Genomic DNA, 13,510 nt, shown 5'->3' with positions numbered 1-13,510 from the left:
GAGCGGTGCTTCGTAACCTCAGACAACGCTCGCAGGGGGCTGCCGCCCCCCTGCCACCCCCCGCATACTAATAGAATCGGGCCCACACACATAAACATAACGTTTTATATATATATATATAGATCTGCATGAACAAAACCGTATTTTAAAACAAAACTGCGCGACCCCCTGTTCCGGGGTGTGACACATGGATAAATACTTCTCAAATATAATTGCAACTTTCAACAAAATATCAATAATAAATACTTCTCAGACATAACGATAAATATTTTATGTTACATGGATAAATACTTCTCAGACATAACTGCAACTTTTAGTAAAACATTAATGATAAATATTTTATATTACATGGATAAGTACTTTATGTTACAATAAATACTTCTCAGCTATAATTGCAACTTTCAGTAAAACATCAATAATAAATACTTCTCAGACATAATGATAAATATTTTATGTTATATGAATAAATACTTCTCAAACATAGCTGCAACTTTTAATAAAATATCAATGATAAATATTTCTTAAGTATAATGATAAATACTTTATGTTATATGGATAAGTACTTTATGTTACATGGATAAATACTTTATATTTTAGCGGGAATTATTATTAAAGGAAAGTATAATTAATGCATGGATTGTTATTTTAGGACAATATAATTAATGCGGAGATTGTTATTAAAGGACAGCATAATTAATGCAGAGTTTGCTATTAAATGACAGTCTAATTTAATATGGGGATAAATGAAAATTATTAGTGGAATAAATGGGGAGATAAATGACTATTAAGGAAGTTAATATTGAGGAGAGTACGGGGAAAAAGGAGAGACAGGAGTGAGGAGATTAGTATAACAAAAAGACCTTGATTTTTCCATCAAGTCAATAAATAACAGCCACAAAAAGCAACTACCCGGGAATAGTCAATTTAGCACATATACCCTAATTAATGTAAACAGATAAGCTAATATATGTATTTGATACTCTCTCTATTGTTATCACTACTCTTGGCATTCAAAAAAACACACAAAGTAAGAAAAAAATTAAGAAAAGAAAAAAAAGAGTACCCATGCTCCACAGACTATAATATTTAGAATCTTAAAATGTACTTGAACACTCAAGAAACATTTTTTTTTTTTTTCTAATTTGAGAAAGGACGCTTCCTTATATGATAGAGCATGGATTTGGGTTGCTTTCCAGTTGATCATAAACTACAACTGGCTGAGGCCACCACTGAATCTTATTTTCTTCCACCTTTTTTTTATCTTCTTCCTTTTTCTTGACCTCACCTTGCTCTACTATGACTGCTCGGCCAATCTTTTTCCTCAAAGTTTTCGTTAAGTTTACTGAATCAACACCATCACCAGTAACAACCAAGCTCTTCCTATCATCTCCTTGTAGGGCTACTGATTCTACTCCTGCATATTCAATTATTGAAATCAAGAAAGTTTTAGAGCTTTTTACATCAGTTTAAAAGATATGTATATATATATGTTAGTTGTGTTTTCTGACATACCATCTGTTGAAGCAGCTATTTTCATTGCTTTGGACCGGCACTTGTCACAGCGCATTTGCACCTCAATAACTATTTTGCTCTGAAACCAAACAACAATTACATTAATTATTGAAAGAAACTTCCATTTCATTTTTTTTTGGGGACCAATTAGGATAATTCCTATGGAGTCGTTAAGCTTTTGTTGTCAATTTTTAAATTAAGCAATTGACTATCAGCAAATGCTTTCATGTTTTAATTGAATAATGGCCATGTAGCTATCTTCTTTGTAATTTGAAGTACATAATAAATATATATCTAATCGGCAACCAAACTTGCAAAATAACATTTTAAATTGAAGCACTGTATGTAAATTTATTTTTAGAGCAATGATCATATATATATTATTGAAAGATATATTTATATATGACCGTACTAAGAACCAAAATATATACTTTGTAATTAATGGTGACATCAACATTCTTTTTTGTTCTCTTTGCAAAAGGCATAACATGATAAAAATAAGCTATTGGTAGTTGGTACACCACGTCAAGTATATGCAAAATCACAGCAGATGCTATATGCAGATGCCACATCAAAACAGAATCCTCGCAAAAGCGAAAGCAAATACAGAAAAAAAAAAAACACTATTATATTATATGCAAACTAGAATGAAAATAAACATACCTTCATATGGTATCTTCTTTCAGAAAGAAGGGCCTCTTATCTATTCCTTGCAAAGTTAAATGGGGAACTGATTAGAGAATGCTACAGAGTACAGACACTGAAAACGAGGTTGATTTTATTTATAGTAGAGGACACACCACGACCGTTTGTTATAAAAGAAAATTCTTCAATAAAAAATAATATAAAAGAAAGTTCAAAGCAAGCAATTAATGCTGTCCCCTTTTTATTTTTATTTTTTAAAAATTATTGATGTAGTCGTCTATTAATTGACCCATTCTACACGGGTTGACCCAAGAAGAGACGACTTGGAACGACCTTAGTCTAGCCAGTGGCGTAGCCAGAATTTAAGTCAGGGATAGGTAAAAAACGGGTTCGAATTTTTTTTAAAACGGATTCGAATTCAAATCGTCTCCATGACTCCCTTTCCTACCTTTAATACCAATAATTCACGACTTAATCAGTTATTTAATACGTTAACTGTCATATATATGTGTCAGTTTTTTTTACTAGTATGATTATTTTATAGGTGCATCTGCGCAAGCAAGGAACATGTATTAATATAAATTATTTAATAAATTAATTAGTGAATTGCTCCACTACAGTAAAAAAAACATTCGATAGTTTGAGACTCTTGAGTTCATTATTGTATCTGACAATAGAATTTATTTCAAAAGTTTGTCATTGGAAACAAGGAGTAAAAATGTAAAATTGTTCTACACGACTACAGGTGATATAGAATTCTTCTCAAGGAACTCAAATCCTCTACCCCCGGAGTGCAGGAAAATTCTACCCCCTCTATCTCTGCAATTGGGACCGGTCACTGTAAAAGGCAGCCGGTCACTGTTCATTTTCGAACTGGGGGCCCACTAACAGTGACTCTGGGGGCAAGAATTTCCTGCCCCCAGGGGGCAGACGATTCGATCTCTTTCTCAAGATATCAATATGGGAAATTAATGGAATATAAAATTTAGGTGGGCCCAGTAACTCATAAAATAATATTCGGCCGAACTTGATCCACTATGAATCAATCAATATTTTGAAAACAACACGGTAGATCACATGTACACTATGTTCATTCAATATTTACAATGCCTTAAAGGCTTCTTCTCCCTCTTTGTGACTGGCACCTACCTTTCTCCCCCCAAATTCCTTCGACTCTCCCAAATTCTTTCGATTCACCATGAAATTAGAAGACTGAATCAGTTCAGACAGAAGATAATCACCTCTAATCATGACTTAGTAGCGGGTCAGGGGTAGGCAAACCCGTTCTTCAGAGGTAGGCAAGCCCGTTATTATAACCGGATCAACAAAAAAGAAAAAAAAATCCAGGGTAGGCATTTGCCTACCCCTGTATAATGCTAGCTCCACCTCTGAGTCTAGCGGAAATAAATCTGCTGTGGCTCTAAAGTCTAAACGAATCGCAGACCATGTGATTCTAAATCCACCCCTTCACTTTTTAGAATGCACAAATCTCAAAATCACTTATTTATTATGTACGAATCTTCAAATAAATGAATGGATAGATTTAGGATAGCAGTGTTATGTGATTTCAAAGAATCACAACAGATTTGTATCATAGTCTAGCTTTTGTATCTTTTGTGTAGGTGTGCATTCAGAATTCAGGATTTCTGGTTGGATTTAGGATTTCTGTTTGGATATCGTACTCATTGAATTTAAATAACTAATTATATAATTTAATTCTTATAATTATATTTATTATAAAATCTATTATAATTATAAAATCGATTGATACGGTATTGAAATATTTTTATAAAGCTAATTAAAAGTTCGTTTGATGCAATTCATAATGAAACAATTCTTAGCCAATTAGCAAATCGAAGTCAGTTTCGATAACAATTTAACCGAAATATAAGTATTGAATAATAAAATGCACAAAAAGTTTGGCCAATCCATTTTCTTAGACTTACAATAATAGATCTCACTGTCAGATGTTTCTTGTTATCTTCTTCTCTTTTATTATATTTACAAAATAGAGTATCGCATATCTGAAAAAGAAAACAAAATGTGCAGAATCAACCAAAACTAAGAAGGAAACTGAACTAGAAATAGACACTATATCAAATCAAAAGTAGTTAGACACATTGAACAATTAATATTGAATCAAAATAAAAAATTCAAATCCAGAATTAGGCACTTATTTCCCAACGGTTGTACGAGTAAGAGTCGCTTTACGTGATCTGCCAATGTTTACTTGGTGTGGTCTCAACGGATGCAGGGGTAGAGTCGCTTTCAAGTTTCAATGTAGATCCGTAATTTGATTCTCTTCAGAGAAACCAGTATATTTATTCAAAGGACAAAGGTACTTCAATAAAGTAATAATAATATAACCATGTACAGGTAAATAAGGACCACGCAACCAATCAAACTTTTGCTTAGAAATTTACCATTGACCATTAGCTTTTCAACACAAAAGTCTTTAAATAAATACATCGTGTGAAAAAAAGGAAAAATATTGACCTTTCTTTCATCCACTGAAATAAGAATTCAGATTCAGTGCAGGAACTCAATTTTTGGATTTTGAATCGAGACTGTCCAATTTGAATCCGCGACAATTTATTCGGAAGTGGAGGGAATATTTCTATGCGTGGAGATTCATCCTTATTGTATGGGAAAAATGATCAAAATAAAATGAATGAGAATCAAATTTGTACAGGGAAAAATATTTGGTTGAACTTATTTTTTTTTCACATATGATATATCTTATTCATTCTCCCTTACATTTTATCAATCTTATTTTTGTTTTCATCCTTACATAATTATATTTTGTTGGATTTCTCCATTTTATTTAATTGTAAATTGTTTGCAACTTTTACATTTTACAATTTTATTTTTTTATTTTCGTAAATTTTATGTGTTAATTATTAGACTTTAGATTATTATGATAAAAAATATTAATAACTAACCAATCAATTGATATTGTTAACGAGATCTTTATAAAGGAAAATATATATTGTTCTTAATATATTTCTCATTATTTTGATTTCCATCAACTATTTTCACAATACACCGAGTATCCGATCATTTCAGTATATTCTCATAATCATTTCAGTAAATTTCTACGAGTATGGATTTTCAAAAATTATTTTGTAGATCTCGCATCTGTAAAATCTCCAGAGGAAGGTAATCAGAGAGGGAAGAAAAGGAACGCGTTACTGTGACGAGGGGAAGCCGCTGTGCAAAGTTTCAAAATTCGTAACTTTCAAATCAGAGTGTAGAGTTTACTGTAGCGAGGAGAATTGTGATTGGGTTCTTTCTTCCCCTTCCTCTATGCGCTGCATTTATGAAGCACAGCCTAAGTACCAAATGACCTTACATCTACTCTATACAGACATATTTACATTGGAATCGATCGAGAGAAAGACGGTCAAATTTTATTTAGATCCAACATAGAATGACAACATAGAATGACAAAGCTAAAATTACGGTATGTTGCAAGGTTAACGTAAAGGCTGGAACAGGCTTTTTTTTTTTTTTCACACTTCAAGTCATTATTAAATGATAACCTTTTAGAGGGACAATGTCTCTTTCTTGTACAGAATATCTACACAGTTCAAATAGCACATAATGACATAAGAGACTTATTTATAAATGAGGAGGATTTAAATGTCTCTATTCTGTGTGTCTCTATTTTTAAAAAACTTTAATAATTTAAAATTTAGATATTAAAATTTAAAATAAAACCGTTGGATATGAACTATATTATTTTATCTATGAACGTGTAAAAAATTATGGCATTTCAACTTTGTTTTGGTTGTCATCTTGAGCTTGTAAAAATGTATACTAATGTGGATAATTTCTAGACGTTGATTTTTCAACTTATTAATTCATATTAAAGCAAAATCAAAATGTAATATGTTTTTATGGGCACATAGAGAAAACAACATAGATCACATCTGTTATACTTAGTGCACCGCTAATTAGCTAAAAAACTGAAATTAAATTGCAATTGAAAGTAAATAGATGAGTTTAGAGAAATTTGACACGCGGGATGTTAACGGAGTTCGGCAAAACCAAGACCTACGTCTCCGGGGCGTCGCAACCTCTTCTAGGTGCGCCTTTCTATTACCCAATACGAAAGAATTACAACTTGTGAACCGGTGAGTCCTTACAAAGTAACCGGGAAGTCACATGGCCAACTAGAGATGAGAGCCAGCGAGCCCTTACAACAAAGGGAAGTCACACGAGCTACTCGAGATGAGAACGAAGTCTCAAAGTCTAGATGCTCAAGAGAAACACTCAATAGATCACTCTAACCTAATCTAACTCAATATTAGTGAAGTGAGTTTGAGGTTATTTGAGAGATATTGAAGTTTTAAGCTCAATCAACAATGGTGGAACCAAACTCACATAAAATCGCCTCTTTTGCAATTAGGGACGGCTAGGTTAATTTGGGAAGAGATCCCAAACCTCTATTTATAGAGTCAACTCAAAAATGAGCTGTTTGGCCTCAAACGTTACCAACGTTTTAGCCAAATAATGCGATTTAGGGTTTTAATTTTTTGACAGCTTTGATTTTGATGAAAACGTTACCAACGTTTGTAAAACGTTATGTAACGTTTGGTACTGTAAAATCTTGATAAAAAACAGGAATTGTTTGAAGAATGAATTTAATTAAAACGTTACAGAAAACGTTATAACTTTTTAAAACGTTACAACACAATTTTTTAAAACGTTACAGAAAACGTTATAACTTTTTAAAACGTTACAGCATATTTTTTGATTCCTTTGTCTTTGATCAAGTTGTTTCACAGCGTTTTCTTAAGGTATAATCGTTATAACGTTTTACAAACGTTACCAACGTTTTTATCTTGTTGAAACAACATCAAAAACACTTTACCAAGTTTAGATTTTACAATTTACATTCTTGATAAGTCTCCATGATTTCTTCAGTTCAAGTATTCCATATTGCAATTCCATTTGACTTGAACCTGCATAATTCTAAAATAGAAGAAATCGTAAAATTCAATAATTGTATGTTTTTGCAAATTAGTCAAATAGACTAAAATGATTATTGCTATAACAACAACATTTAACGGTTTTATTTTGATGTTTAAGTTTTAAACTTTGAGTTATTTAAGTTTTTAAAAATGGAGGCATTTGAACCCTCTTTATAAATAGTGCTTAATATGGTATTGCTTTTCCATAATTTTATATGTACTTTGTAATATTTTACCTATAGACATTGAAGTTAGGTGAGGTTGATATTGACCATTCAGGTTTTAAATTTATATGGCCCAGATCTAGTAAGATCTAGTATTACTTGGAGGAGCCGAGCCGACAAAATACCAGACAGAATAATCAACGGAATAGGATCGTTTTCATTTACCAAGTTTCATGGAAGATTGAGGAATCTATCATTTTCAATTGAAAAACATATTTTGTTTGTAAGGCCGGCCTTCCTTTTCATATTTCGGTGAGTCCATTTTTTTTCTTGAAATTTTCATGTTCAAACTCAACGATACAGACCTACTAGATTAAAAGCCAAAACTGACACTTCGCCTATTTTTTAAAGAAAAAAAAACAAACAAACAAAGAAAGATAGAAAAGAGAAGAAGTGAATGTAACCTGAATTACTGAAATATTGTTTCAGAAAGGTTGTGCTCTACAAAGGAAGAGGGGAAGAAAAAGAAAGGGGCCGGATAAATAGTTAACTTTCTTTATACTCCGAATTGAAATTATAAATTTTAAATAGTTTGTATATGGAGTCCAACTCATAATAACATAGAATTAGGCAATTCTGATAAGGACATAGATATTATTATCCCAGCTATACAGCATATGGATAGAGCTCAGTTTGAGTCTCTGTTGCTCTCTTTGGGGTATCACACCTCCACCACACAGATTACTCAGATTTTACCACGTCATGTGGATTGTACATCTCTTTCTTCTCAGTTAAGAGCCAGTTTAGTTTATCCATGAATATTCTCAATTGGAACATTAGAGGGATGAATTCCCCTAGGAAGAGACAGGCTTTGACTGATTATATCACTAAATATAATGTAGATATGATTGCTATACAGGAGACTAAAAAAGAGCATTTTAGTAATAGAATACTTAGATCTTTGTCCCATAAACTAGATATTTGGATATTAGTTGTAGGCTTATATTTTGGAGACTATGTTAGAACTTTGCATGTGCTAGGCTCAGGTTCAGTCTATGCTAGATATGAGGTTTCTTTTGTGAATGTTGCTGAGTGGAGAGTTGTATGTTACAATCTCTGACTCCCTTTTGTGTTTCCTTCTCAAAAACTTGTTTCATTTTTATTAATGAAACTGGGCGCAAAGCCTTTTTAACCAAAAAAAAAGAGTTCAACTCGTAGTCTTTTCTCTTTCCTGCTCTATTCCTAAAGAATTAAACGTTATGCAGTAAGTAAATATGATCCGGTCACCCCTCGTCTTCCCTCCCTCTCTCCTCTTCTAAAACAGACCCTAATAAGTGATTCATGTGAAAACTTAAAATGTACACTAACTTTTTTTTTATTAGACATGATGAATTTCATGTATATTTTTTAAAAGTTTAGAATTTACATATTTTTTCCCTCAAAAATTCATAATACCTAATTTATTCTTCTAAATTTGGAAACTCACATTTCTATCCAATTTATTGATTTTCTACTAAAAGTCATATTAAATTTAGAAATTACCTATATTATCATTTATTAAAAATTTTAAAATATGTAATTTGTGTAAGTAAAATGTTCCATATTCTAGCTGATTGGTTTTCGAGAACAAATGATTTACTTATCTACTTGTGCTGCAGCCACTATGACATTTAGGCATATATTTGTGTCCGTTAGAAGTGAAAAAATAAATTATTTGCTCTCAAAACTGACAAATTAAGATCAAATATTTCTCTTAAACATGTTACATATTTATTTATTTATTTTTAATAAAAAAAAGTCAATAAATTAAATAAATTTGTGAGTTTTTAAATTTTATAAGGAAAATATGATATTATTGAATTGTAGAGGAGGAAAATAAGCAATTTCGAAGTTGTTGGGTGTATATGGGAAATTCCTCTTTGCGTCTTTGTTTTAATTACTCAATTTTGATGTATTAGTTGCTACAATATCGGCCTCATGGAATTTGGGGTCACATCAAATGAATAATTGATCTACATAGTGGATTGGAACATGTGATGGATTGGGCAATCAATTATATGGCTCAATGATAGGGTTTGTGATGTCACGAGATTTATTTCCAATATCTTTCAGCCTTGGCAAATAATGCCAATAATTATCAAGGCAATCCATTGTTGTAAAATTAATCGGCCGATTAGTCGTTGACAGTGATCAAATCGTCATAGATTTTTTTGATTAATCAGTTGATTATTCTCGATTATAGACAATTATTTTTTATTATTCTTGATTAATTGTTTAACGGTACTTTATCCGTTCGACAAACGCATACCGTTATTTACAACACTGAGACAAACAGATGGCGCCTCGGTGAGTCAACCACTGACCCGACCCAATAGCTCAGTGAGTTGGGTTTGGGTCACAGAATCTGGTTGCCATGCAACAACAGGTTGGGTCGGGTCACAACTAGTTTAACCTGATCCGACCCGTTTTTATTTTTATTTTTACCTTCTTTAAAGCCGAGGGTCAATCCATATAACCAACTTTGCTTGTTGTTTAACGCAAGCAAGTAATATATATATTTCATTGATCCGATGGTCAGATGCTGTTCGGATCATTCTTAATTCGAGATCGATTTAGGCCGGAGCGAACTCATTTAAGAAAAGAAATATATATAATCGTGACTAGGGGTAGAGAAGGAAATTTGTCACGCTGTGATCAGTCACGTCATGACACGTGTGTCGATTACATGATGTGACTTGCATGTCATGTGACATAACTATTCGCTTGCCGTAATCGTATTCAAGCGAAAATTACACATCACGTCATGTCACGACACGAAACATAGAATATATATCGAGTTTTTTCTAGTTAATTTTCATTTTTTTTAAGCATAGAGTATTCAAATTTTCAGGTTCAGTGATATTAGTACTCATGTAGTACTGATTTTTATTTTCTGATATTCAACAATATTTCGTCAAAATAATATTTTTTTTTGGAACATTATTTACTTATTTTACAATTTTTCATATTTTTTTTTTATATTTTTTCTGAATTTTCAACAATTTAAATTAAAATATAAAAAAAGTTTTGTGCGACTAATTTACGTCATGTTATGTCATATCACGTGTGGTCATGCCACGTGTATTCACGGCGTGACCGTCCATCACTATTTTATCGCATCACGTGAAAAAAATGATTATGTCACGTTACGTGACCAAATCACGGCGTGTTTGTCATGTCACGTCACGGCGTGTCACATATTTCCTTCTCTAACTAGGGGTGTCAATGGCACCCTTTTATCTGTTTACCCAATCCATACCATCTCTAATAAGATGGGTACGGGTACCATTTTTTTCATAAATTTACTGAATACGGATAAAGTCTATTTCATACTCGTTATCCGATCGAATAATTATAAAAAATATTATATACATTATATATATATATTAATAAGCATTAAAAAAATACTTTAATTGATTTAATGCAACAAAAAAGAAAAAGGAAAACCGACCTATGAATTTCTGAGTGGTCCTCAGGATGTAGTCAAAAAAATTATTTGAAGTAGACAATTTTTATTATTGATACGAACATCAGAAATGCAGACTGAACATCAGACTGTTGTGAATTATCCAATTTAGTGGCTATCTAGATATGACCAAAAAATTTCTATAAATAAGTAACAGTCCGATTATATATAGATCTATATCTAATTTTCATAATTCAAAAGTAGGCAGTTGTCTTCCAATAATTTAATGTGAATTCGCTATTGTTGGTCTTTGAATGGTTTATGGAAAATGCCCGTCGTTAGAGCGAGCGATAGATGAAATACATGGTCAGTTATCCACGAATTCGTATGCTCTCAGTTGACTCAACTTTTGAATTTAGATCCGGACCATTCAATTAAAATCTGCACGAATATGAAAGAATCATGTACATTATAGGGCGTAAGCTGGATTGGTCTGTTGGTCTGGAGCTAAGCTTAATAAAAAAATCAATTTGAATCTTTGAAACTGAATTAGAAACTGCCACGTCAAATTAGAAATTTTAAGAGTTTTAGGAATGTAGATGTTCTCAGAGAATTTGGACCCGTTATCTCTAGACACGTGTTTCTGTTGGACTTTTTCCCATCTATGATTGTTTTCGAACTCGACCGAAGATAATTGGAGTTCAAATCCAGTGAAGTAACTCAAAAGTTGGGTTTTAGATTGAGACTATCCGATTCGAATCCATGATAATCCATCTAAAGTAGAGCGCAAACATCTCGAGCAAGAAATCCGAATTCTGAGGCGATCTCGAGCGACAGATTCAAATCGAACGATCTTGATCCAAAACATTCTTGTAACTTGTTCAAATTTGTCCAGCAATACCTCAAAGAGCAGATTGTATGTGCCAACCATTGAAACCTTGTCGCGTGTAGAAAACAAATTCACAGGCTCACATAGTCACATGCACAGTGACAAGGTTCGTGTTTTATTCGCGTTTAATTTGCGAATAATTTATTTTTTCAGTGTTTTTGAACCAAACAGCGTATAATACGTTGACTGAATCATTGACCGTATAAAACGTGAATAAAAGACGATTTTTACGAATTATTCGCATTATTTTCAGTAAAAATTCGTCGGATTTCACGCGAGAACAAACTTGAGGGGAAAGAAACATCAAATCAAATTAAACCATGTGGGTCATGCCCACGTGATTTCTCTCTCAAAAAACTTGCCAGAGACAATTTGAACGGATTTTGGGATTTTTTGTGCTTAGGAGTTATATAAATTTTGTATGACAAGTTAAATTTGGCTGTTTTTATTTTTATTTTTTTTATTTTATCGAATCATTCCCAAATTATATCCGAATTATACCCGAATCACGAATTATTGACTCTGCCGAATCAAACCCGAATTTTTCATTTGTCACTATGGTCACATGGATTTATTCTCACATTCAAACTGTACAAATTTTTTCAAGATTACATAGATTCTGCAGATTGTCCAGAACAGCGCATCATAAAATGCTCCAGCAAGAGAGAGGCTTCGAACTAAATTACGGACTTACGGGTGAAAGGATATTATATAAAAAAAAAAAAAAAAAAAAATGCAACAGATTCCGAGCACAGCTTCTATATCCTGGTAAGTTTGGATGAAACAAAGAATAAAGTAAAAATAGAACTAATTTTAAGTTTGAGAATAGTGGCTAATTCAATTTTTGGTTGAGTTAGTAAAATAATGAATTAGTGCTATTCTTGCTCCATTCAAACATCATAGCTCAAAAGAATAATGTTATTCTCAGATTAGTGTTATTCTTTCTCCATCCAAGCGCACCATATGGTCTAGATTTTTATAAAAAATAATGATTTTAAAAATTCTTAAAAAATAGTAAGTAATTTTAAAGAAAATGTAAATTTTGGTCTCCAAGTACATTTCAATTTGAAGAACATGTTGAATGGTTCTGATCGACTTTTTAGACTTTAGAAATGAAGATATGAGCGTGAAGTAAAACATGTTTGTTACTTCATGAAGCACAATAGTCCAACTATAGTGTCATAAAATATAACAAAAAAGTTATATAATGTTGGTTTTATTTATTAAGAAAATTATTAATAAAAAAGTACTACATGAAATAATATATAAATCAATATCTCTAATTTTGTGAAATAATGGTGTCTTTTAGTCAACTCTATTTGATTTTTATCTTCTGTAGGAATCAAACTTGTATTATTTTTTTTCGTAGAGAGGTGGCATCGATCACTATCCGTGCTAGGCTCAATTAACATTGCCTTGAATAAATCAATCTCGCTATCGTTATTAGCTTATTTGATTAAATAAATAACTAAAACATTATCATATATTATTTTTATTTCATTATATCACATAAGGTAACAGTTATGATATACTCTAATTTATAATTTTGTACTCTTAATTCATAAGCTACTGATTTTTTTTTTTATCAGTAGTTTCATCTGATTAATTAATACAAAAGTTTCTTATTATTAACATAGAAAAATTTCTTTCTGGTTCTACCTCATCGAATAAGCCATAGATCAAATAATCGAGTAAATAAATTTTACTGATGTCCTATTTAAAAAAAAAAAAAAAAAAACGAGTACCGGCGACTTCAATTTTAAACAGGCTATGGTAGAAGTCAAAACTGAACGCCAATTGTTGAAGCTTGCCCGAGGTTTATTATAATCGGATCACCTAAAGTAACTCAAAGTATGAGTTTGGATCCGGACCGTTCGAT

At 31.9% G+C, this 13,510-nt stretch overlaps 1 protein-coding gene across 1 annotated transcript; it reads right to left on the bottom strand.

Annotated features, from left to right (window-relative positions):
• Nucleotides 1-966: 966 nt before the first annotated feature.
• LOC144558219 (heavy metal-associated isoprenylated plant protein 47-like) lies at nucleotides 967-2,278 on the bottom strand. The gene is made up of 3 exons (XM_078307009.1): nucleotides 2,176-2,278; nucleotides 1,513-1,591; nucleotides 967-1,414 (listed from the first exon to the last, which is right to left on the bottom strand). The coding sequence occupies exons 1-3, from the start codon at nucleotides 2,179-2,181 to the stop codon at nucleotides 1,161-1,163; spliced, it is 339 nt and encodes a 112-aa protein (XP_078163135.1). The 5' UTR covers nucleotides 2,182-2,278; the 3' UTR covers nucleotides 967-1,160.
• Between the last annotated feature and the right edge of the window lie 11,232 nt (nucleotides 2,279-13,510).

The sequence above is a fragment of the Carex rostrata genome, chromosome 8 (assembly GCF_964058835.1).
Source record: "Carex rostrata chromosome 8, lpCarRost1.2, whole genome shotgun sequence".
NCBI lineage: Eukaryota > Viridiplantae > Streptophyta > Magnoliopsida > Poales > Cyperaceae > Carex > Carex rostrata.
Note: the sequence above shows the minus strand (reverse complement) of the source record. Positions and strands in the feature narration are given on the sequence as shown.